The sequence below is a fragment of the Podarcis raffonei genome, chromosome 12 (genome assembly GCF_027172205.1).
Source record: "Podarcis raffonei isolate rPodRaf1 chromosome 12, rPodRaf1.pri, whole genome shotgun sequence".
NCBI lineage: Eukaryota > Metazoa > Chordata > Lepidosauria > Squamata > Lacertidae > Podarcis > Podarcis raffonei.
Window position 1 is genome coordinate 42,325,930 of NC_070613.1, and position 27,351 is coordinate 42,353,280.

At 42.3% G+C, this 27,351-nt stretch overlaps 1 protein-coding gene across 4 annotated transcripts in view; it reads right to left on the bottom strand.

Moving 5' to 3' along the window:
* Window positions 1-27,351, bottom strand: part of NEK10 (NIMA related kinase 10) — a 110,244-nt gene that overhangs the window by 10,282 nt on the left and 72,611 nt on the right. For 2 of the 4 annotated variants that reach the window (XM_053410571.1, XM_053410569.1), the window contains exons 28-33: window positions 27,073-27,159; window positions 17,356-17,404; window positions 16,902-16,939; window positions 16,657-16,797; window positions 7,814-7,914; window positions 302-412 (exon numbers count right to left, since the gene is read on the bottom strand). In XM_053410571.1, coding sequence (XP_053266546.1) covers window positions 302-412; window positions 7,814-7,914; window positions 16,657-16,797; window positions 16,902-16,939; window positions 17,356-17,404; window positions 27,073-27,159 — 527 coding nt within the window. Of the gene's footprint in view, window positions 1-301; window positions 413-7,813; window positions 7,974-16,656; window positions 16,798-16,901; window positions 16,940-17,355; window positions 17,405-27,072; window positions 27,160-27,351 lie in introns of those variants that run through there. The other 2 variants (XM_053410572.1, XM_053410573.1) reach the window with 2 other exon arrangements.

Consider the following 27,351-nt stretch of genomic DNA (forward strand, 5'->3'; position numbering starts at 1 on the left):
AACCTAAGGCTGTTGACTGCTGATTCTTAATTCCCCACTATAATGAAAGATTAAGGATATATTCAAATTAAAGTGAAGTAATTTTTAAAACATCTATCTCCAAGACTTCTGGGTGAGTTGCTATGCGTGGACCTCCATTGTTCGTGAATAAAAATATGATCATTAGCCTAGGTAAATGCTTCACATCTGAATATGTAAAAATGTGCTTCCCTCTGCTCCCTGAAAATATCCCGTCCATATTTCAAGTAATAAGGGGAAGGGAATCATAATCACTCTGGGAGTGACCTTCAACATACTGCACCTTTTTAATTTCAGACTTCAAGTTACATGGGTTGCTCTGCTGGCTGAAGAGGCATTTCTTGAATCTCTCAATGACTCTTCTTTTCAAGTTGCAGTGTAAAGTTGGTGGAAGCTGTTTTAAGGTGCAGAAACAGTTTTAGCTCGTCGTCGTCCTCTTTTTGCAAGCGGTGTTTGAGATACGTGAAAGCATAAACTATTGATAACCAGCAAAGCAGTGACCAAACAGCATATAAAATTTGACTTTTAAGAAAAGGCAGCTATGACTCAGTCTTTCACCTCCATAGTTTCCCATAAACTATTTACACCCATTTATCTCCCAGTCACTCCTACTGGCTGAAATGCCGCTTATTTAGCACTTCAGAGTGTAAAAAGCATTCCATGCTCCCAGTAAACCTGAATAAACTTGTAAGGTAACTTAGTATTATTGTACCCATATTGCAAGGATGAAAAGGAGAGGCTTGCCAGTAAGTTCATGGCAGAGCAAAATGTGAACTGCCCAATGGCAGGATATACCGTATTTTTTGCTCTATAAGACTCACTTTTTCCCTCCTAAAAAGTAAGGGGAAATGTGTGTGCGTCTTATGGAGTGAATGCAGGCTGCGCAGCTATCCCAGAAGCCAGAACAGCAAGAGGGATCGCTGCTTTCACTGCGCAGCGATCCCTCTTGCTGTTCTGGCTTCTGAGAGTCAGAATATATTTTTTCTTGTTTTCCTCCTCCAAAAACTAGGTGAGTCTTATGGTCTGGTGCGTCTTATAGAGCGAAAAATACGGCACTTCAAATACCGTTTCGCATCACAGTAAATGTATGGACTTATAAAAATTTTAAACATGTATGAACTACATTTTCACCCAGTTTTGAATTTCAGGGTGACAAACATTGGAATTCAAAATCTACACATACAATACAAAACATAATCAACAATGAAATAATATTAAGGGGAATAAAACCATTAAACTAGTTAAAAATAACAACTTCTAAATAGCCTTGGAAAATAAGGTTTCAACCTTGCACTGGTAGTATTGTACTTGTACTTGTAGTACTGATACCCAGTAAAGGTAAAAATGGTAAAGGATCCCTGGATGGTGAAGTCCAGTCAAAGGCGACTATGGGGTTGTGGCACTCATCTTGCTTCCGGGCCGATGGAGCCGGCATTTGTCCACAGCCAGCTTTCCGGGTCATGTGGCCAGCATGACTAAATCACTTCTGGCGCAACGGGGCACCGTGACGGAAACCAGAGCGCACGGAAACGCCGTTTACCTTCCCGCCACAGTGGTACCTATTTATCTACTCGCACTGGCATGCTTTTGAACTGCTAGGTTGGCAGGAGCTGGGACAGAGCAACGGGAGCTCACCCCGTTGCAGGGATTCGAACTGCCAACCTTCTGACTGGTAAGCCCAAGAGGCTCAGTGGTTTAGACCACAGCGCCACCCGTATCCCTTGATGCCCAGTACACCACCTTCAGGAGGACATTCCACAGGCAGGTGCCACGAGAAAAGGCCTCCTCTTTCATACATATGCACTTTTCCTAATGGTGGAAGATGGAAAATGGCCCTCTCTTCTTCTGAGCAGTTCTGCTGCTCAGTGTTGACAAGTAATTGCCGTAACAGAAGGGCACCCCCTGCTCCACCAGGAACCCTGTAGCTTAGGGTGTCTCATCCAATTTCTCCCTGCTGCCATCACCCACTTCTACAGTATACCATTACAGATGTATAATGCTTCAAGTCATGAAGCTGTCTTTAATCTCCATTTAAAAAATCGAGGTCAGGCCCTCATCCTAAGGTTCATAGGAGAGGGCAGGCTTCAATTGCCCTTGGTGCCAATTGTTCGTTTGGTTTCAGTGCCAGCGCTTAACCCTCCAAAACCTAAAACAGGAAAGGATAGGAGCGGTTCTGAGAAAGTCTATATTTTGCAACTGTGTTAACTCAGACCCGCACACAAACATGGATTTTTTTGGAGGGGGCAGCGGCTTCCAGACAGACTTGGGTTCCAGAATCTCTGCTGCTGGAAAGTAAACACTGACAACAGCTGAAGTCGCTGCACACAGTTGATAGAACAAAACACATATTGCTACGTTTCGGCTTGGACTAGAGGCTGCCTAGATTTGTCTGTCACTTAAGGATTATTTGCCAGCCAGAAACCAAACTGTGGGGAAAGAAGTTTCCTGCACATGTCCGTGGCAGCAAACCAAGGGCCCAAGAGGCTGGTTGCTCCCTGCTAAGAAATTGGAGCAAAGTTGTCTTGGTGACTTTTCATTCCTAAATCTGTTTTCAGGGACTCAGATGTCAGATGAGTGGAAATAAGGTAAGAGGTTTACATAATCATTTTTTTAAAAGCTTACATGGGTTTTTCCCCCCTCTCGAATCGGAATGAAACCTGTTGCCATGGAAACGGGATGGGAACGGCTGCTGGAAGCCCAGAACTAACAATGAGAGCTCTCCCCTTATGAACTTCAGCTTCTGCTCGTTAAAGGAGATCTGCAGTTGATAGCTTTAAATAAACATCCTACGTGTTTTAAAGGGCTATATAGAAAAGGAGGAGAGGGAGCATTTGAAGGCTCCAGGGACTGGTCAGTGAGCTGTGCTTTTGTGCTCATATTTTAATGACAGCCAAGAATTAATGAACATCCAGTGGAATGCTTAGGCAAATTAGTTCCTTTAGTCAGAAGGAGTAGGCAACTCCACTCAAAGCTTGATAGCGTATTAGAAAAAAAAGTGTGCTTGAGGCAAATGCCCAAGTATTGCTGTCATGTAAACATCAGATAATAAGGTCAGAATGATAGAACAACTCTGGGTCCTCTAATGAGTCCTTTATAGTACAGGTAATCAACCTTTTGTCTGTTGAGGGCCACAGTTTACCCTTTGAGGTAATGTGTGGGGGCCGCAAGCTGGTGGCAAGTCGATGATGGGCAGAGCCAGAGATAAAAGAGTTATGGATTAACTAATCTGGAATCAAGACTGCTCTGTGTCAATTTGCACCATGCCTACCTCAGAATTCTAATAAATCCTATGCAGGCCCCCAAGCAAGTCCTACTGAGGACACCCTTAAATAAATACACAGATTATCATCATCATCTTTTAGTGCAGCAGACCAGCAGAGCTCTGGAAAGCAAGTGAAAATAATCAGTTTCTTACTTTGGTGTTAATGTAAGGATGAGTGTGTGTGTGTGTGTTCCACACACTTCCAATTTGTTCACATACAGCTGCAGAAATCAACTTCTTTTCTCATGCAACACAACCAGAAAAAAATGTGGTGTGGTTTTTTTAAGTATTTTCATCAAATTAAATAGTGTCCCTGCCTGTTGTTCTGAACCTACATAAAACGGGGGCAGGGGGTACTTCAAAAAGCTAGGAAAAATGAGGAAACATACAGGAAGGAAGGAGCTTGATGGTATGAAGGAATGGGGCAGAATCACAATGATGGGTTTGTTTTTCCAATCTTAAAGAGTCCACTGGGCAAATTTGCAGCTTAGCATTACAAGCAGAATTTGTGAAAATGTACAGATTTTTATATAAACTTCTCTTCCTAATCCTCCTCTTCCTAAATGGATGCTAACCTCTTAGAAACACATTTACCAACAGTAGATTCCAACTTAATCACAAAGCAATAACCACATTGGTGAAAAGCAGTACCCTGTGCTATTCTATCGAATCTAGAGTCTAATCTAGGGTAGTAATTTTTGTAAAAAAATAAATCACATTTGACTTTATGGTTCAGACTGTGGATGAAAGTAGATTTATTTTCCTTGTAGTAGAAAATTAACCTCAGTAAGGAATCTCACCTTTTCTATATATAATATTGAGGGGGTTCCCCCCCAAGCCTTTGGATAAATTCCAAAACCTTCCATCCTTTAGCCTTAAAGTGGAGCCACTCCTTTTGGTTGGTACAAATCTGCAACCTTGCAAGTAGGTAACTTAAGAATGGCAAATGCCCCCTTGCACTGACCACGTTGTTAAACCAAGAGAGTTGGTTCATACACTGTGTTGTAGTCCAGGTACAATACTATTGCACCTATAACAGGGCTTGGTTCTATTTCAATTAGGAGATGATTAGTAAGAAGGAATATTAATGACGTAGCTAAGGAATATATTCCAGGAAAGCTCTGGCTGTATTAACTCAGCTTTGCAGCATGACTTCTGCTTTGGGGGGGGGGGGTGGAAATTCATCCATTCAAAAGAGGGAAGTTGGTAAAACTTGATAAAGCGATAGGTCTAAGATTCAAACAGGGGAAGTAAGAAATCTTACAACATGTGATAAGACTGCCCTAGCAACTGAGAGGTCACAAACAAAAGAAACATCAAGAAGGGTGAATAACCGGATGGCCACAAAGGCATAAAGGAAAGGTGGTTGAGTGAGAGGCCCAAGATAATGAATGAGGAGAAAAGAGCTGGAGGCGTGATTAGGAGCTGCACTAGGGCGCTGGTAAATTCAGACGGATGATCTAAATACACAATTGACCATGCATACAGAACGTTTAGGGACGTGGGTGGTGCTGTGTTCTAAACCACAGAGCCTAGCGCTTGCTGATCATAAGGTCAGCAGTTCAAATCCCCGCAACAGGGTGAGCTCCCGTTGCTCGGTCCCTGCTCCTGCCAACCTAGCAGTTCGAAAGCACATCAAAGTGCAAGTAGATAAATAGGTACCACTCCGGCGGGAAGGTAAACAGCGTTTCCGTGCGCTGCTCTGGTTCGCCAGAAGCAGCTTTGTCATGCTGGCCACATGACCCGGAAGCTGTACGCTGGCTCCCATGCCCAATAAAGCAAGATGAGCGCCGCAACCTCAGAGTTGTCCGCGACTGGACCTAACATGCAGGGGTCCCTTTACCTTTACAGAACGTTTACAGCACAATCCAACATCTATTTACGTAGAAGAGCTGCTGTGTCAAATGAGCCTTGCTCCCTAGCAAATGAGCAGCGTCAGTGAGGACAACATACTAGATTGAAGAGGAAGCTTGAGAAAAGAGGCTTTCAGCAATTTGAGGAAACCAAGAGTAAGTGAAGCCAGGGCCAATGACAGGCAGTCTATCCCCCCCCCCCAACCACTACCTGGTTGTGAGAAGGCAGGCAGGTGGGGGCTGGCTGAGAGCAGACTGAAGTTGATGTGGGATGTGATTCATGAGAAGCAGTCAAGTACAACATTCCTTGTAATGCTAGAGAAGACATGCGAGGGAATGTTTGGTCCAGCCAGTCGAAACTTCATGTTCCTCCTGGCTGGAGCATTCTTCCTTTGCATGTGACAAAAGGTGGGCATGACCTTACCTGTCCAGGTAACAAAAGAACGAGTCACGCAGCACTCCCCTTCTTTTTGACTTCCTTCTTTGTTTGACCAGCTTTTAGCTAGGACTGTTCTACTAGCTCTCAGCTAGCAGAAGCACTGGGATTACTCCCCCATATGGGATAGATCCACATGTACATATTTGTAGCATATTTGTAATCTGCCTTCAGGGATCCAACTATGAACTGATGTGAGTAAACTTCTTTTATTATCTTTGAATAAGATTGTGGCATGTTTATTACTTTAAGAGGGATTCAAAGGAATTTACCAGTAACGTACAATTCAATCTGAGACAGATTGAATTGTATAATAGTGAGAGGCTCACACGGGCCTGCAACCAGCTATCTGCTCTGCATGTAAAAAGGGGAATGTAACTCTGCTACATAAAGGAACTTGCTAGTACAAGTTAGGAAGTATATTAATAAACTATACTCTCCTGCCACCCTGAACATTTCCACAGTTGGGTGGCCCATCCATCCCAATGGACCAGCCTCCACTGTGACTGGAGCACAGCTGAAAGGCTATCCTCATTGCCATCTTCTCTTCAACTAATCCATCAATTTAGGCTTATGCATACACAACTTGGGGGAGTGGGACCACCTCAAACTACTGCTTTTGACATCAGCAGGGCTAGAATGTGTTCCCAGGTGTGGATTATGATTCCAAAACCTTTTCAGACAGGACCACTTGAGTCCTGTTTACTATCTAGAGGGAATTACGACAGTTAATTTAAATGCTGTTTTATGTTTCTTTTGACATGGCTGAAATGAAACTGATTTGCCAACTCAAAATGGCATAGCTAACAGTTCTTTTATTGCTCCTGTACAGCCCAAGGCGACCCATAAAGTCTTGTTTAAACACTGAGATTGCGTTATAAGGAAGAAAACTATAGTAGCTTGGAATGCGAAGGAAAGTGTGGCAGCTCAGTGGTAGAGCACAAGCTATGCATAATGATGATGATAATGATAATAATTTTATTTATTATTTGTTTGTCGCCCATATGAGTGAGTTGCCCCAGCCACTCTGGGTGGCTCCCAACAGAACATTAAAAACGCAATAAAACATCAAACATTAAAACTTCCCTAAATAGGGCTGCCTTCAGATGTCTTTTCTTTCCATGCAAAAGGTCCCAGGTTTGATCCCCACCAGCTTCAGGGAGGTCTAAGTGAGATCCTTGTCTGAAATCCTGGAGAGCTGCTGTCAGTCAGTGCAGACAATACAGAGCTAGATAGCCTGTCTCAGTATAAGACAGCTTTGTGTGTATGTTGGAAACACACGCCAGTACTTGTGGCAGTTAACTTCTTTATGGAATTACTTGTGGTTTCTGGATGTTGTTCTGCACTATCTTTTTGTAATTTTGGGCCTGGTTGGTGTTTATACTACTGTACTACTGCTGGCTTTTATTAACTATGTTGAGGTTTGTGACTGTAGTGGGTTTTGTTCTATAAGCTGCCGCAAGAGGACTTCTGTACTAAAAATATTTTAAATAAATGAACTAAATATCCAGGGACTCTTGACTGCTTGGCTGGATGTAAGAAAGAGGTTGTGTGCTTGCAGCTACTGGAGAAAAGCTGTAGAGCAGCTCTAAACATCTCTGAACCAAAGCATGTGCAGTCGTACCTTGGAAGTTGAACTGAATCCGTTCCGGAAGTCCATTCGACTTTCAAAACGTTCAAAAACCAAATCACGGCTTCTGATTGGCTGCAGGAAGCTTGTGCAGCCAATCAGAAGCCGCAGAAGCCCCGTCGGACGTTCGGGTTCCAAAAGAACGTTCGCAAACCGGAACAATCACTTCTGGGTTTGGGAGCCAAAACGTACGAGTTCTAGGGTGTTCGACAACCAAGGTACGACTGTATATAAGAAGCTTAAGTACAGAATGATCTGCTGAAGAAATACCAGAACTGGATGGGGAATTGTTCTCAGGAACAGAGATCAAATTACAGAAGCATTAGAGGAGACTTTGCTCCTTTTTATACAGGGATTTCCCTCCCCCGCTCCCCAAACTCCTTTCAGTGATAGCCTCCCCCTCTGCCAGTGTTCTTTGGATTCTGTTTTGGGGGTGAGAATGCAAGATTTGGATGCAATTAGGGAAAATCAAAGAATGGAGTTAGATTCCATTCCTACCTTCCTCTCACACATCTCAAGCGCTGCTTAGGAGCAAGAAAACGACTGTGCTGCGCAGACAGAGCAATAAAAACAGGGACGATGGCTTGCACTAGAACAACATAATCAAAACGTACCTGAGTGATGTAGATAATCTTATGCAGCTGAATTAGAATCTGTTGAATAGGATCGCTGATCTGACGCACCTTCCGTTGTGACACAGCAATGCCTGCAGATGCTGCAGATGATAATGCTACAATCAGCAGTGAGAACCCATTTGCTGGCCTCAGTGTCTCTCTCATATGCAGAAGTGGAAGCCGGGGAAGGTGGAAAGAAAGGGAGTAAAGCATTTGGATTTTGCAGTTGGCCAGTGAATCAAATGCTTCCTCCCCATCTTACGATACGGAAATTTAACTTTATATCAGGAATTCGAAAAACAAAGCATTTCTGACGTTTTCCCAACAGGAAAGAGAAACAAGTAATCACCATAAACAGGGCAAAAAAAATGCACTAAAAATTGATGCCGGTTCCATAAAATTTGTTAAATCACCATTTTTGCACAGATTTTCAGCATGCAAGGGGGACGACAAAAGCCATTTTCAATCTTTGAAATCTGTATGGCAATATCGTTTTATGTGTGCTTTGCAAGTAGATGAAAAAATCCATGAAAGCAATTCAACTTTATTCACAGTGTTGCATAAAAAGAGTACATTTTAATCTTCCCATTTTTGTTTTCTGGCTCAGTACCATGGAATATATGCTGCAAAACCTACAAATAGCTTGTTGTTTGAGGACAGTTAGTGTACTAGTCTACACGAATTCCTGCACAGGATTTAAAATACAACTTCCTTTAAAAGGTATGGTGTCTACTGTGTAGGTGCACATATATCAAGTTAGCACCAGTCCCTTTCCCCCCTGCTCACACACTGATATTTAAAATTAGAACCTGTCAGGAGATGAGGTCCCTAATTCTTACTTTCGTGACACAGTTACATTACTACGAAGTGGTTTTCTCTCATCTTTTTTGCATGTTTAGATGCGATACCACCTCCACATGACAGAATGTAAATCTGCTAACAGCGAAACACTAATTCACACATTTAAATAAGGGTAGAAAAATATTATCTCTAAACCATCATGCTGAATTCTAGAATCATAGATTTGCAGAGCTGGAAAGGGACCAGAAGCATCATCTAGTTCAACCCTCTGCAATATTAGAATTTGAGATAAGCTGGAATGTACTTTTGCATTTAAGACCTGCTGGTGGAAATGTGTCGTTAAGAAGCAGACAAGCCCAAAGAATGGTGTTTGTGACTGGCAGGGACAGCGTGTCCCGTTTCTCTGCTTGTGGCAAAGCCGAAATGTGCAACCTACCCTGCTGGTGTCACGCTGCCCCACAAGCCTTCCTTAACTGTACTGAACAGTGGTGGCAGCTTCCAGTGAGATTTTGTGAGATCTTGTTTGCTCCGTGAGAAGTCATGAGATTTAGGTAGTGGAGGGTTGCCACCTTTTGGACATCTTCCACTTGAAACAGCTGCCTGTCAGGGACCGTGCTGAGGAGGGCTGCACTGAGGAGCAATGGTGGGAGCCTCCCCCTCCCCCTGCTCCTGATATCTTCCCAGGAGCAGAAGGAGAAGTATAGATTTGGAACAGTGGTTTGCAGAGGGACATGGTTCAGAAGGCAGAAGCTGGGAAATACTGGATGGGAAACAGCTAGGAGATGAAACACTGGGAGAGAGGGGGTTAACAGATTCACAGTCTCTGGACAGCATTCACACACACACCCCTTCTCCAAAGTCAGGGAGAGTGCAGAAAGTGTCACAACAGAAAGAACAGAGGATAAAACTCAGATTACAGAATAAAGAAGTGACGTAGATTAATAGGGATGGAAGGGGGTGTGATCCTTAACTGGGAGCACCGCCATTCCTAGGAGATGGGTTCTTTGTTCTCTAGCTGTGATTATTAAAGTTTCTAACTGGTAAGAAGACTCATTTTCCTTTGTTCTGCTCATCCACTGCCATGGGGGGGGGGGGAGCCGGTTCCCTAAAGCCTGACACTGCCTCACCCTGTCTCATGGGCAGGCTGACCCTGTGATTGAGAGAGCACCTTTGAATTGATCATGGTCTAATCATCATCATTATCATCATCTAAGAATTTTGGGAATCTCTGTCTCTTGGCAGCATGGAGCCAGCATGGTGTAGTGGTTAAGAGCGGTGGACTCGTAATCTGGTGAACCGGGTTCGCTTCCCCGCTCCTCCACATGCAGCTGCTGGGAGACCTTGGGCTAGTCACACTTCTCTGAAGTCTCTCAGCCTCACTCACCTCACAGAGTGTTTGTTGTGGGGGAGGAAGGGAAAGGAGATTGTTAGCTGCTTTGATACTCCTTAAGGGGAGTGAAAGGCAGGATATCGAGTCCAAACTCTTCTTCTTCTTCTTGGCGTGGAATCAGAGCATTATTGCCAAGAGGGCAGTATAAGGCAACTTAAATACTGAGTAGGGAAAACATGTGCCCTTCTGCCTACAAGTCAGAACTGAAGCCAGCATGATAATGATAGCAACTGGGTCAAAAGCGATGGCACAATAAGGTCTTTATGAAGATGATGCTTCTTTGAAGTGAGGCTAAGAATATTCCTTTGAAAAACTTAGGATTCTTCACTTATTTTCCATGCATAATGTATCAAATAAGTTGTCACTGATGATGTTAAGTAAGAAAGGGAATGTAGATGAAAATGAAAACCCTTGAATCATTCCGTAAAAGAGTCACTGAAACTATCGCTTGAGCCCCAATCCAGCAACCTAATGTGAGAGCGGAGAAAACCTCAAAGTTCCCAAAGTTAAGCCAAGGCCTCAAAAAAAAAGCCTGGCATAAAGACATCTGAGCACACACTGAGCACACAGTGCATTCTGCACTGTTGATTCTGGGAAATATATCATTTCCCCCCCTCCTAACTCATTTCCCAGAAGGAGTTAAACCAACAACCACCAAGTACAGTGTTTCCAGCAATTGAGAGTTTTAACATACTCGGAAACCTTCACTGCTAATAAGTGTTGGAAATGTAAAGAAACAGAGGCTACGTTTTATCATATGTGGTGGGAATGCAAGATGCTTAAAAAAAATTGGGAAATGATCTATAATGAAATGAAAAATATGTTCAGAATAGCCTTTGTTAAAAAACCAGAAGCCTTTCTATTAGGTATTGTAGGAGTGGAGATCCCAAAAGACCAGAAAGATTTGTTTATGTATGCTACAACAGCCGCCCAGATATTGTTAGTCCAAAGATGGAAAGAGGAAGCAGTCCCGACCAAAAAAGATTGGCAAACCAATTTAATGGACTATGCTGAAATGGCAAAACTAACTGGAAAACTCAGAAATCAAGATGACAAGAAATTTAGAGATAGTACAGGATATGTGGGAGGGGGGAATTTGGAGTAGAAATGATATGCAATTGAAAAGAAAATTTAAGGAACTGGTAGGGGGAGGAGTCACGGGATTCGGAGAATCCCATTTTATGGATTTGATATTGGTTTTTTGTATATTTTTCTTTGTTGCTGTTGTAATTGTTTGTTTTTTGTTATTTTTGTTGAAAACTTAATAAAATAAAATAAAATAATAAATAATAAAAAGAAACCTTCACTGCTGGAAACCTAGGGAGAACCGTTGTTTTTTGCAAGGCTCCTTGATACTGTCTCAGCTCTCCCCGCACCCAGCAGCTTATAAGTATGTGAGTGCTGTTCCCACCATTCCTGGAGGGGACGAATTTGCCACACCCCTCCTCCTCTGGAAGAGGAAAGGTGGTATCTCCCCAGGGGAGAATGTTATGGCCTGATGGGTGATTTCACCCAATGGGAAGAGGTGGTGATGATGTAGTCCCACGATATGAGTTTTTCTAAGCTTTGGCAAATTCTTGGGGAAAACTCAAACCTATCCCCAGAATTCTATTAAATAAAGAAAAAGGCTCAGAAAGACGCAGCCCAGCCAAATTAAAATGGGCAGGTTTTGAACTGTTTTATCAACTAAAAAGTCATACTAAATAAAAAGAGGCTTGCAGGTTTTCTGAGGGAAAAAAGGTAAGAATCAAAAGGAATTCAAGCATCATGCCTTTGTCAAAGTCCAGTCACTGTACCAACAATACCTATGGCATTATTATGTGACAAAGCTTAAAAGAGGCATTTTGTGGGGCTTGGCAGAGCTTTACACTTGACCGATCCCAATATTTCCTTCCCTTTTGGGCACTGATTGTGCAGAAAGATACTGCTGCTAATACTATTCTTGAAAAGATAAACACTCCCTTCAATATCTCTGAAAAATGGTACTGCCATTGCTAGCAGAAACTCCTTTGTAACGTCTTTCAATACGATTTCAGATCACCATCAGGTATTATGCAGCTTGGCCAACAATTAATTCACTTACCCAAGCAAACTATTTCTGCTAAGCAATTCAGCAAAGCACACAATACAAATGGCAAACAGTAGAAGTATTGAGAATTTAACAATGCACAGATAAACAGAATAGGCACTGGCCACTTATATTAAAAATGTCATCATAACTGAGCACCACTCAAGGGAAAATATTAATCCAAGCTCTAAGAATCAGTGGAAGAATATTGCTTGTTCAACCTGTTGATAATCAAAAATAGTTAAATAATAAACTATGAAGCATTCATTGATGAAGCAAAATATAGGGAAAGGGAAAGGGACCCCTGACCATTAGGTCCAGTCGTGATATACCGGCTGACAAACAAAAGTAGGATCTAGCAATCAAAATACCAAAAGGTTCTAATTATTGCATATATTAAGGTCATATTTATTCCGTATGTCTTATGGCGTCCCCGTGAGCATCAACAATGCACAAATATCTGCAAATTTTAATTGGATGCATCACATTTGAATCACTCTTTGAAAGGGTATTGTCTCCCATCTTCTTAGGTGGGGCAGGAGAAGGGAACCCCTTATAAATGCAACATATATCTACTAGCCCTTATTTCATGAAACAGGATCAGGGTTACTAATAAGGAGTTTTTTGCATTATGGCAGAAAGAATAATGTCCTCTGCATTTGGGTATTTGTAACCTGAGTAAGGTGCCCTGATCTGCCAACAGGCCATCTGGCAAGCAAAGAGATTAGCAGCATAAACACGAGTACAGTTTCTCATGCATTCTTCTGTTCCTGTGTTGGAACTCCATTGTTGCTTTCCTTGCTAAGTTTGTTCTGGGATCTGCCTGCGTAACGGGTTGGATAAGGGCAAATAAACTGAAACTGAATCCTGATAAGAGATGCTGTAGTTTGGTGGTGTCTGGATCTTAGAAATATGAGAATGACTTGCTCAGGTACATAATCTGGGGGTGCTCTCTAATACGACCACAACACTTGGCCACAGTGACCCACCCTCTGATAACCTCCCATCCTGGCTTACTAGATTGCATTCAACATAGGGCTGCTCTTGCAGATGTCTTAGAAACTGCAGCTGGTGCAAAAAAATTTATAAAATTTTTATAAAAATTAATTATTTAAACCCGTGCCAACAAAGGTCCGTATAGTAAAAGCTATGGTTTTCCCAGTAGTGATGTATGGAAGTGAAAGCTGGACCATAAAGAAGGCTGATCGCCGAAGAATTGATGCTTTTGAATTATGGTGCTGGAGGAGACTCTTGAGAGTCCCATGGACTGCAAGCAGATCAAACCTCTCCATTCTGAAGGAAATCAGCCCTGAGTGCTCACTGGAAGGACAGATCCTGAAGCTGAGGCTCCAATACTTTGGCCACCTCATGAGAAGAGAAGACTCCCTGGAAAAGACCCTGATGTTGGGAAAGATGGAGGGCACAAGGAGAAGGAGACGACAGAGGACGAGATTGTTAGATAGTGTTCTCGAAGCTACCAGCATGAGTTTGACCAAACTGCGGGAGGCAGTGGAAGACAGAAGTGCCTGGCGTGCTCTGGTCCATGGTGTCACAAAGAGTTGGACACGACTAAACGACTAAACAACAACAACAAATCTGGCTGGGTTTCCCCAGCCACTCTGGGCGGCTTCCAACAAAAGATTAAAAATACATTAAAACACCAGTCATTAAAAACTTCCCTAAACAGGGCTGCCTTCAGATGTCTTCTAAAAATCAGATAGCTGTTTATTTCCTTGACATCTGATGGGAGGGCATTCCATAGGGTGGGTGCCACTACTGAGAAGGCCCTCTGCCTGGTTCCCTGTAACCTCACTTCTCGCAGTGAAGGAACCACCAGAAGGCCCTCAGAGCTGGACCTCAGTGTCCGGGCTGAATGATGGGGGTGGAGACGCTCCTTCAGGTATTCTGGGCCGAGGCCGTTTAGGGCTTTAAAAGTCAGCACCAGCACTTTGAATTGTTCTCGGAAACGTACTGGGAGCCAATGCAGGTCTCTCAGGACCGGTGTTATATGGTCTCGGCGGCCACTCCCGGTCACCAGTCTAGCTGCCGCATTCTAGATTAGTTGTAGTTTCCGGGTCACCTTCAAAGGTAGCCCCACGTAGAGCGCATTGCAGTAGTCCAAGTGGGAGATAACCAGAGCATGCACCACTCTGGCGAGACAGTCTGTGGGCAGGTAGGATCTCAGCCTGCGTACCAGGTGGAGCTGGTAGACAGCTGCCCTGGACACAGAATTGACCTGTGCCTCCATGGACAGCTGTGAGTTCAAAATGACTCCCAGGCTGCGTACCTGCTCCCTCAGGGGCACAGTTGCCCCATTCAGGACCAGTCCCCCACACCTGCCTGCCCCCTGACCCCCAAAAACTGTACTTCTGTCTTGTCAGGATTCTGCCTCAATATGTTAGTGATGTCACCGCCGAAAACAATGTGGCGCTGGTCCTTCAAGTTTCTCACTGGCTACCAAATAATTTCTGGTCTGAATTCATGGTACCACAGATGACATTTAAAGCCCTAAGGGGCTTGGGAACTATATGTGAGTGAGCACATCTCTCTATATATATATTCCTGCTTGTGAGCGGAGATGTTCTGGGGAGGACCTGCCACTGGAACATGCACGCTGGGTGTTAACATGTGGGTAGGCCTTTTCCACCATGGTACCCCAGTACTCCCCAAGTGTGGCTGACACCCACGCTACCGAAATCCAGGTGCCAGGTGAAACTTGGGCATTGGTGCTGTGTTTGATATTGTTGATCCTGTTTTATTGTATTTTCTCTGCAGTATTATTATTTTTTTAAGAACTGAGATGTTGTCATTTTATTGATTTTATTGTGATGCACCCAGGATACAAATAGCCTAAATAAATAAATACATGTTCTTCAGCACCTATGAAAGGTCAGACAATCTGGTATCATTTAGACTAGCAATAAGCTAGGTTTATTTTAAGGGCTACAGTAGAAGGAGGCAACTAGCAGCTCTCAGAGGCTACATCTTTTTTGAAATATCTCAAAATCATATTTCTTGTCATGAAACCCATAGTAAGATACAGGCAATGGGACCTTTAAGCCTTCCCCCTTTCAGAGTGAAAAGCAAGACCGTAAGTCTTCCCCTTATTTAACAGCAAAAAAAGGTGCAAAAAGAGGTACAAAAAAAGGGGGGCCTGGAAGAGTGCCAAGCTATGTCGCACTTAATTGCATGCGAGAAAATAATATTCTTTGTGGCAATGCAGCATCGCAGGGGCAATTTTCAGAAGTGCCAGGAGTTTGGGGGGGTTGAGCCACTGCTGCTGTAGGGGGAAAGCCGCAAGTGGGAGAAAGATAAACCCACCCCAGCTGCTTCTCAACTGAAAATAATGCCACCCCCCACAAAATGGTAGAAAGAAAGAAAGAAAGAAAGAAAGAAAGAAAGAAAGAAAGAAAGACATCAGATTTTCTTTACATGCAGTTCATGTGTTGGGTAATTTCACCCGGACAGCATCTCTGCTGCTGTTCTTACTAGAGAAGTCTGGGAGGGAGTTAGTTAAAAAGACTTTTGCCTGAGTCTTGGAGTTAGCAGTTGGCATACAGAATAAGGCCTTGGCTGTTGTTCACACTGAGGAGGAGAGTATTAATAGGCCCTTTGCTGGTATCTTGTCTCGTATGTAAATCTTTGCTGCAGATCTAGAGTTTCTGGTCCTTCGAACCCTGGTTCCATTTAAAATATGGATCTTGTTAAAAAGTAATTTTCAGCCAAGGTGCTGCACAGTGCTCTTTTTCTAAAAAAATAATAATTTAGGGATACTCTCATTTTGACTCGAGAAAATCACTATTTTATAGTTCAAATCGGGGGAAATAAATATAGTAAATGGACAAAAGTACAAAGATTCACAAAATGTTTAGGGGTATGCGTACCCCTGAGTCCCCCCCAGAAAAAAAGCACTGGTGCTACACAATAAATCTTATTGTTGAAAGAGAGGACTAGGTAGGTAAAGGTAAAGGACCCCTGGACGGTTAAGTCCAATCAAAGGTGACTGTGGGGTTGTGGAGCTTATCTCACTTTCAGGCCGAGGGAGCCGGCATTTGACCACAGACAGCTTTCTGGGTCTTGTGGCCAGCATGACTAAACCGCTTCTGGCACAATGGAACACCATAATGGAAACCAGAGCGCATGGAAACACTGTTTACCTTCCCGCCACAGTGGTACCTATTTATCTACTTGCACTGGCGTGCTTTCAAACTGCTAGGTTGGCAGGAACTGGGACACAGCAACAGGAGCTCACTCGGTCGTGGAGTTTCGAATAGAGGGCTACAGAGTCATGGATTGGTTGGACGCAGTGGAATCATGGGAGGAACCAGCTGGGGAACCACCGAGGAAAGAAAGCTCAAAACCTGAGGAGAAATGGTAGTTGGAAACATCTGAAAGGCACCAGCCTGATGAAGGCTGCTGTAAAGCTCCAGGGATCTCTGGGAAACTCTTGACTTGAATTTCCTGAGATTTTTTTATCCATGTATTTCTTTCTATTCAAGAATACATCTACACTATTTCTAAACTGGAAAGGAATCTTTGTTCTGTTATAACTTTGAGTGCAAAAATTATACTATTAAGTACTACCATGATCTTTCAGATTGCGGAGAATCACAGCTGGTAGGCTATGGGACTTCCACCCTGTTACTAACGAGTCCTCTATTTTCTGAACGTGGGCCCTGAACATGAGCGAAGGAGCTTTCAGAAGCAGATCAAAGGGCAGCAAAGCTGAAGGAATAAAAGAAGAAACTGCGTGTGAAACTATAACAAACTTTAAATGAGTGCAGAAACGGCAAGAAGTATTTCCACTGTAGTTGCAGGTGTGAAATTACCTGGTCTTGGTCTGGATCCTGGCAGTCCAATATAATCTCTGTAAAACAGAAAGCATATTGATAAAAAAAAAATTCCAACAATCCTTGTATTAGAAACTCAATGTGGTATTCCGGTCTGGTCAGTTTCTGGGTGAGAGGTTGCTACCGAGAGAGCCTTCTCGGTAGTGGCGCCCACCCTGTGGAACCACCAAAGAAGCAAATTTGCTGGGATATTATTTTGTGACGCTTTTTTAAAAAAATACAAGACAAACCTTGATGGTTTCGGCCTTTGCAAGCAAAGATTTCAGAGGTGCCCATGCAATCTTAAGTGCTGGTAAGGACATCCAGTGTGATTTCAACATCCTGGAAAATATTTCCTAATTTTGAACATTTCTAAGTTCTGCAGTATTGTACAGTCACAGCTTTGGAGAACTCAAGATTAAAGCTGGCCAAAGATTTTACATTGCAAGCTTACCTTGCGTGAGTCTGTCTTTCAGAAGCGCTGAAGCTTCGTTTTATAATACCTGTAATGAAAGCACAATTGATATATTCTTAATGCTGGAAATATTTTCAGATGCCAGAAATAGATTCAGTCTCCCAACATTTTTATCCTATCATAGCAACTTTTAAAAGAAACTGGTAATAAAAGATAGCTCTAAAAATAAAGTGAACCAATATGTATGCAGTGCATAATGATTCACACAGATTCTAAATACCACATTTTAATCAGGCTAGTGAACCGTAAGAAAATTCTACTAGCTTGCCAAAACAGCTGTGTGCAAACCTGCTAAATTGCTTTCATTATAAAATGCATTTCTACCCCACTCTTTTAGAAGGACTTTTCAGGTAATAAATGCCTATTTCTTTCTGTCAGTGTCTAAAGAGTCTACTGTAATTTTTACACAGCTATCACTTCTTGTAATCTGTTTATTATTTTTGTAACATTGATACTCAAATAGCACAATATATTATGTTTCTCTTTTATGTCCCCAAAGGAGCTGTATTTTGGTGTCTATCGTGTCACTGGTAGAATTAATGTTAAAGTAACTGTATAATGTTAATGCCCTCTCCTCTATTACATCACCAATTATTTTTTGAAATTTTGATTCTTTTCATAACCATCATTCAATTTATCAAGTACCCACTTTCTTAGTTTAAAACAACTAAAGCAATTATCATCTTTGACTATTACCTCTCTCCATTATTTTCATATGATAAAATTCTGTTGTCTTCTGCTAAAGCCGCAAACTTTGCTAATTTATAGAATTTCCAGACTTAATCTTCCAAAATTTTAATTAAAATTCAGATTTCTAAATGCAGCAGTTATTGCCAAGTATGGAATAGGCATCTTGAAATACATGGATCACAAGTGGAGATATACATGGGAAACAGGAATGGAAGTTTTCTGTGTGTCACTTTGAACACATCTTATTATAAGACCATTGCAAGAGGCTATTGACATCCTGGAGGCATTAAAGAAAACACCTAGGAATTATCATCTCATTGCTGAAAATGTGCAAAACCACAAGAGCCAATCTGATGCATATATGGTGGAACTGCCTTCATATTAGAAATCCAGATGTTATACCCATGTGTGGAGCTGGAGGGCACTATCCTGCTCTTCTCCTGCAGTTATCAGGTAGTTCTTACAAATTCTCAGTCTCTCTGATTTCCTATTTCCTCTACCAGGTTTCCATTTATTTATTTATTGCTTTAATATCAAACATTTCCTACATGGAGTTGAAGGTGGTGTACCTAGTTCTCCCCCATCCCATTTTAACTGCACAACAACCCTGTGTGGTGATCACACAGGGTCCCCAGACGTTTCACTGTCTATTGATCCCTGTGCCACCACTTTATTTCTCGCTGCCACCACCCAGGCCCTACCTGGTACAATACTGAGTCCGGTCAGGGTTAAACTGGAACATAAACTTCTGTTTATTTATTACAGTTTAACAAGAGTGTGGTTTCATAAACGGACTCAGTCAATTACATTCATGGGGTGCCTATCCAGACCTATAACTTCCGCTACCTGCTCTCACTCACTAAACCACCTCTCAGATATTTACTTGTCTTCCTAGCCCCTAACTGTTCCTGACTCAGCTTATTTCGCTACACTAACTCAGCCTCCCCACAGACTCTATCCCAATTCACTCCCACTCCAACCAACCACCCAACTCCCAATGAACTCCTCAACGAACTCCCCCCCCCAGCTGGTTGTATAGTCCCTCTGACTCCACCCCCGTGTCCTGAATGGGTAACCTGTTTAACTATTTCACCTCCAGCACTCTCATGTTAACGTCACACCCTGAGGGGTAGGTTAGGCTAAGTGAGTGGTCTAAGGTCACCCACCAAGCTTCATTGCTGAGTGGGGAGTAAACCCCTGTTTCCCAGGTCCTAATCCAACATTCTAACCATTACACCATTCTGGCTCTGCATTAGGACAACATTCTATACCATTTAGTTGTTGCAGCACCACCAAACCATTCTAAAAGTCTAACAACTTCCCAATTTGTCTTACAGTGTGCAATTGGAATAACCTTTACAGTGGTACCTCGCAAGACGAAATTAATTCGTTCCGCGAGTTTTTTCTTCTTGCGAGTTTTTTGTCTTGCGAAGCACGGTTTCCCATAGGAATGCATTGAAAATCAATCAATGCGTTCCTATGGAAACCGCCTTCAGACCAGGTCCGGGGACAGTCTGTCCCCTGACCTCTTCTGAAGGCTGGGGGGGGGGACAAGGGCTTTTCTTCCCACCGCCAGCCTTCAGAAGGCTGTTCTGAAGGCTGGTGGTGGGAAGAAAAGCCCTTCTCCCCACCTCCCGCCCCGCAAGCTCCGGGGACAGGAGGGCTTTGCTGCCGACCACCAGCATTTTAAAAGCCCCCGGGACAGCGGAGACTTCTCCGCTGTCCCGGGCGATTAAAAAATGCTGGCAGGCGGCAGCGAAGCCTCCGCTGTCCCGGGGCGATTTTAAAATGCTGGTGGGTGGCAGCGGAGGCTTCGCTGCCACCCGCCAGCGAAGGCTTCACTGCCGCCCGCCAGCATTTTAAGATCGCCTGGGACAGCGGAGAAGTCTCCGCTGTCCCGGGGGCTTTTAAAATGCTGGGGGTCGGCAGCGAAAGCTTCGCTGCTGCCCGCCAGCATTTTAAGATCGCCCGGGACAGCGGAGAAGTCTCCGCTGTCCCGGGAAGGCAGGCGGGGGGGAGCAAAGACTTTTGCCCCCCGCCGGCCTTCAGAAGAGGTCCTGGACCTCTTCTGAAGGCCGGCGGTGGGCGAAAGTCTTTGCTCCCCCCCGCCTGCCTTCAAAAGCCGTCGGGATAGCGGAGAAACACGCTGCGCTTCTCCGCTATCCCAGGAAGGCAGGCGGTCGGGAGCAAAGACTTTTGCCCCCCGCCGGCCTTCAGAAGAGGTCCAGGACCTCTTCTGAAGGCCGGCAGTGGGCGAAAGTCTTTGCTCCCGACCGCCAGCATTTTAAAAGAGGTCCCCGGAGATTTCCCTATGGGCTTTCTTCTTGTGAAGCAAGCCCATAGGGAAATTCGTCTGGCGAAGCACCTCGAAAAACGGAAAACTCTTTCTTCTTGCAAGTTTTCCGTCTTGCGAGGCATTCGTCTTGCGAGGTACCACTGTATATGAAAAATGGTACCAATATAATGCCAGGTGCAGAAAATAGCAGAGAAATAGAAACAAACTAGCAGCCTCCTGCCTTGTGTGGCTTGGGAATTCTAATAAACTGAAAGATCACTACAATTTTGAAATCGGCATTTAGAATCAGTGCAGTTTTGAAAGTTTTAGTCCAACCCGTCTTGATTCAAAATGGCATCCAAACTTAGATGGAGATCTCTGCTCCTTGATCTCAGGAACAATCATGTAAAACTATGTTTTGGTATCTTAATATATGTCCAAATGCATAGAGAACAAATAACTTCCCAAAATATATAGCGGGTGCAAACAAGGATCAGCAAAGGTATCTTAAATTTATCAAGTGAAAGGGCTTGCCTAACTGGAGCAGTATCAGAAAACCAACACTGACAAGCTGTAGCCCAAAATGAGAAGCCGTTGCAACCCATCAAGGTAAGTAAATCAAATTAGGTCTTAAGCAGAGACCTAATCACAGATCTGGGTAGCCAAACATAATATGGAATGGATAACAGGATTGGGGAACCTGTGGCACAGAAGATATTGGTGGACTAGAACTCCCATCATACATGACCACTTGCTGTTTCTGGGGCTGATGGGAGTTGGAATCCAAGAACAATACGAGGACAGCAGGTTCCCCACTCCCGATTTATCGAGTAAGAGGAGATACAAGGGATGTACAGGCCCTCTTACATTACGCTTTTGAAGCAGCGTCCAAATATTCTTGCGTGGGACCAGATACACCCTTAACTACATTGAAACACCATAAATCAGTTTTCAGTTGTTTCAAAACAAGTGAGTCTGGTATGAATAATTTTGTCCGCATTCTTCTGATCTGTTCTCATTATTTAGACTTTGCTCAGCTGTCTTTAAAACCTAGCTTCAGTGCGAATTAGAAGGTTCTGATGTGATAGACCGGTCAGAAAGAATACATCATCACAATAGTATGGTAACTAACACCTTCAGAGAATCAAGAGAATGGAAGTTCACCTCCATGTTCACAGGTTTTATTTAATGAATTCAGGGCAAGGCGCTTGATCTCATTTGTGTCCTATTGGCTGCTCTCCAAGGTAATCTAGGGCACATTGAATAAAAACAATTTCACCGCACACTCTGAGAAAAAGAGAGACGAGCTAACGAGAGAGAAAAAAATGTATCTAAAACATTTATTGTTTGGAAAGCTTCACAGTTGATTGTCAAGAGTTGCACTACTCAAAGCAGAGACACTTAGATTTAGCAATTGTTTCCCTTGGCAAATAGAAGGGGGGAAGCATTATTTTTTCTCATTCTTAGCTCTGTTCTATTTGCACTCGTTAGTTCTTTTATTGTATCATAAACACAAACAATAAACAACAGCCCCACTTTTCTTCTCCCAGAGGCAGGCACAAATTGTTCCAAGCACTTGAGCATAATCCATAAAATGTGAATAAGTTACTATTAAATTAGGCAGGGTGGGGAGACGTATTTTTTACGCTTGAGCTCAAATTTAGTTTTGTCTGGAACCATTTTGTAACCTAGACCAAGTGGTCAGAAATTAACGAGAGACTGGAGATGGGACAAAAATGCCTCTGGATCTATACTGGACCATGCCAGCAGACATTGTGCCCTTCCGAGATGGAATGGGGCTTGCCCACTGGCATGTGAAAAGACCTAGAAGTCAGATGTGTGTGAAATCAAGTTTTAGATATCTAGTAGACATGCAACTAAAAAGCACGTTTTCTTACAGTGATCATAGGTTGGTTTGGGGGTGGGGGATATCGGACCATCATAAGACTGTGTGTGTGTGTGTGTGTGTTCCTTTTCCCATCCCTGAACCCCAATTTCAGTTCAAAGGAGGAGAAGGCACATTGAAACTTGCAAAGAGGAATGCATATTTTTATGGGCTAATCATGTAACATTTAGTTTAGTGCTATTAGTGTGGCCGATACTGTGGTAAATACAGAAATTGCACTGCTTGCTATCCATTAAACTTGCAGTATGTTATGGAAAACTATCAAGGGATCCACATGTGATTGTTTCATTGGATACTCATAAAGATTTCCATATAATACTCGTCAGAGTTTTTTGTATCTACTCCTGTTGGACTTCGACAAACTTAAATAGACTGACCCATCCTGGAGGGGGGGTTAAACTGGGATTTTGTTTCCATATTTACCCCCTGGTTTTGTAATTGTTACATAATGGAAATCGGTAAAACCATATTTATTTTAAAAAGTCAAAAAAGGACAGACTTGCAATCTAAACAAAACTTAAGTGACACAGTTTGACAAGGGAGTATAAAGAAGGAAGGTTTTTTAATTGCCGAAAACAGAAGGAAATGACAGGCCATAAAAATCACCCAGTCCTACCACAACAAACTCTTAGACAATAGCATACAGTACCTAGTGGGATCCATCAATACGTCAGTGTTCATGTAAAACGTAATCTAAAATGTGTGATTATTCTATAATTATTTTCTGAGCCCTGCAGCGCTCCAATTCTAGAAATGTTGACTAGAATTAATGAGTTTATAGGTAACTGGTGAGACCTTATTATTTTTGTTAATGTGAGCGAAGAGTCTCAAGCAAAGAGATAGGTGGCATTCAAATATTTTTTTAAAAAACAACAACAACACTATACTGTATAGATCAATGTGGCAATTAAAACTGCATAAGCAAACACTTTATCTGTCACAACAGGTATTGGATCCACTTGATCAGACCTGACGTAAGAAAGAAAGCTGATTGCCTAAAGGGGAGCTGATGCTTTCTAAAACATTATTACAAAGGTGTAAAGATGCAGAAGATGGCTTTAAAGGCAGTCTATTATTTCTAATTTGGGCAGATAGTTAAATTGCCATGAGTATAAATATTTTCTGTATCTAAGAGAGTGGGGAGATTAATTCATATTAATACATCTGAAAAATGTCATTCTGAAAGGAAATTAGTGGGGGGGGGGCTCACAAACGTTAGCTTAAAGTATTCCTAATTGACATTTATATTCATGTGAACATTTTACCAAAGAATGAAATTCCACAAGACCATAATCCTAAATTTTTCAAATAATGTCTATATTCACATATTGTTTCTTTCTAGATATTTTTGAGCCTTTTTCTTTTTCCCCCCTTTTATTTGCATCACTTTATTTCTTTATAACTGAAACATTTTCGGAAAGTAAAGGCCATAATCATATTGCAGACCATAGAATCTGGCTTCCATCACTGAACCCACTGCCTGCCTCAGAACTTCAGCTTTCATTTTAAAAAGCAAAACACACTTTTTCTATCCTTCCTATCTGGGTAAGAAAATCATTAAATACGAAGGCTCAGAAACCGAAGGTAATCTACATGATTCTAAGACCAAGGCTTGGGATTGTTTCTACATGACTTTCCGCTAACCAACGTCTTATTGCTCATTATTCACATCTTTTGTTGAAAAACAAAGGGGAAAGAACAGAAGATGTATGCAGTTCTAATTACCATATTTTTTGCTCTATAAGACTCACTTTTTCCCTCCTAAAAAGTAAGGGGAAATGTGTGTGTGTCTTATGGAGCGAATGCAATCTGCGCAGCTATCCCAGAAGCCAGAACAGCAAGAGGGATTGCTGCTTTCACTGCATAACAACCCCTCTTGCTGTTCTGGCTTCTGAGATTCAGAATATTTTTTTTCTTGTTTTCCTCCTCCAAAAACTAGTTGCGTCTTATGGTCTGGTGCGTCTTACAGAGCAAAAAATACAGCACTTTGTGCTAAATACGATCTGGCACATTTTGATTTCTGGTTGCAGAATTTTCTCAAGTGGGGAATTTTAGACTTTCTAAATACAAGTGTTCTGTATCTTAATCTAACATCCTGCTGCAACCATGGGACGCCAAGATCTGTGACTTGGTTTCCCCTCATCTATCCAGCCTCAGAGGTTTGTAGTGCAACACAGTTTGAGTTCACCTTGAATTAGAAAAGAGCTGCTGCGTTCTTCATCTAATCTTGCATGTTTCTAGGCGGACCAATGCTTCAATGAACAGCATTGCACCATGTGATTGTTTGTTTGTTTTCTATCATGCACACAACTTATTAAGACTCTTCCCCCAAATAGTTCCTTCCACTCTGAGATGTATTCACAGTTCTCAAGCTAAGCATCCATTGGCTGCAGTGGTACCTCGGGTTACATACGCTTCAGGTTACAGACTCTGCTAACCTGGAAATAGTACCTCAGGTTAAGAACTTTGCTTCAGGGTGAGAACAGAAATCGCGCGGCAGCAGAGGGAGGCCCCATTAGCTAAAGTGGTGCTTCAGGTTAACAGTTTCAGGTTAAGAACGGACCTCCAGAATGAATTAAGTACTTAATCAGAGGTAGCACTGTAACACTAAACACAACTACACATCCCCCTCTCATTCTTCAGTACTGAAGAACAGAAGCTTGTGCTTGTTTTCAACTAATCACAGCTACTTGTTTCACCTGGAGTAAGAACTGTGGTTAGCTTTAACAGTGATTCAGGAGAATATACCAGAATCATAAACCATGGTTTGAAACTGGCTTATTTCCCAACATCTGGGGTTAATACCCTGTGGTCTGCATGTGACCTTCAGGCTGTTTTCATGCGAGATACAGATCCTGCATTCCTACAACTACCGCTGGTTTTTTCCTCAGACTCCACCCACATTTGGCTCTGGATCCGCCCATTATCAGTTATGGGCCCTGACTGACTTTTCTTGTGAGTCGCCTTCATAAGTTCTCATGCTCTAAACCATAGTTATGACTAACCACTTTTAACCAAGTAAGCTCAGTAGCTGAAAACCGAAGTGAACTTTTATGATTTTATCCTCCCAACTATATCAGCAACCAAATTCTAGACAACACTGGCATCAGTTGTATCTACACAGATTTACCTGATACATATATCTATCAACCGCTAATTGCAGGGGATGGCCCTTGTGGTCCCTTCCAACTCTACAATTCTGTGTTTCTATTATTGTCAAACATATAATTGTTATAACGGAGTCCAATAGCACACTTCATCTTTTCTATTAGGCCATAGCTAAAATCTTCCCATTATTACAATTTCTTCATATTTGCCCTTGCAATGGCGATGCTGGTGTTATACGAAATGAATAATGTTTCAACATACGAAGCTTGAATTACTACAACGCCATTGTGAATCAGGGCTCTTTTCTCAAATCACAACTACATACATATTGACCAAGGTCAGCGTTATAGCTCTGGGGGAGCAAGGGCTTTCTGGGTGTGCAACAGAATTTCCTCTTCCTCTCCTGTCCCTTGTGCAGCCTCAAAATCAGCTCAGGAGAGTTGGGGGACCCACCAGAGCAGATTGAGGGGTGGGGCACAAGGGGAAGAGAAGAAATGAAAGTCTTGCTGTGTCAGAACCCACTGGCATAGCAATGGATACAACCCTATGTCTTTAAAAGCCACAGTGTCTCAACTGTGTCCTGTTTCCATTGGTTTAAATCCAATGGCCAGCTTTTTTTGAATCCAACCCATGGGGGAAGCTTCTCTGGATGCAACCCATCGACTTACGTATTCCTGCAGGCATTGGAAATGAGCAGGAAAAGGATGCTACCAGAAATACAGAAGTTCAGCCTTGGAATATATTTGCTGCTCATATGAATTTGCTTCAAAATAATAATAAATGTTGGAAATGCAAAGAAATAATAATAAATGTTGGAAATGCAAAGAAACTGAAGGTACATTCTTTCACCTTTGGTGGACGTGCCCAAGAATTAAGGCTTTCTGGGAAATGATTTATAATGAAATGAAAAAGGTATTTAAATATACCTTCCTGAAGAAACCAGAGGCCTTTCTTCTGGGCATTGTCGGCCAATTGGTGCCAAAGAAGGACAGAACTTTTTTTATGTACGCCACAACAGCAGCAAGAATACTTATTGCAAAGTATTGGAAGACACAAGAGCTACCCACTTTGGAAGAATGGCAGATGAAGGTGATGAACTATATGGGACTGGCAGAAATGACTGGCAGAATCCGAGACCAGGGAGAAGAGTCGGTGGAAGAAGATTGGAAGAAATTTAAAGACTATCTACAGAAATATTGTAAAATTAATGAATGTTAGAATGATGTTGGATTGAAATTAAGTGGTTTCCAGCTGTAATGCTTTAAGAGAATATGAAAAAAAGGATTATAAATAGGTAATAATATAATGGTAAGGATTTGCTGAACTAACAATTGGTGGTGGAATACAAAAAAGGGAGGTATGAGGAGGTCCGGGAAACAAGTTAAAGGAAAATAAGCAACTGAAAATCTATGTGTTTTTAATTTTCTTTATTCTGTATTTTTGTTATCTATCTGTTTTTTCTTCTTTTTTATTTTATTGTAATATTTTTAAAAATCTTAATAAATATCTTACCAAAAAAAACAAAATAAGAGAATTTCCTGTGAGCCCAAGTGCCTGATGTTGCTTTTCTTCCGTCCGAGACAACTTCATGTGACTCCCCTGCTGAAAATTCTAGACCAGTCATACTTCCACCTATGACTCACATACCTGTGTCAATACATGCTCAGATCCATAAGAAAAATGTTGGTGATTAGAACTCTTGCTTAAAGGAACTTACCAAACGCTGATTCTTTAAGAGGACTTGAACTAGAACTGCTGGAATTATCTGATACGTCCAGTTCATCATCTAATTCTGAGAAGACATCTGTACATAAAAGCGGAAACAAACCTTTCTATCCAGCTCCAGTCAATCATTTTATTTGCATATCACCTTTCCAAAATCAAAGCCGTGCTCAAGGTGGCTTGCAACATATAAAAAAATGACATAACTACAAACATAACAAAAGTAGTCATAAGCAATAAACAAAACATCAAAAAGTACACTACCAAACTGAAC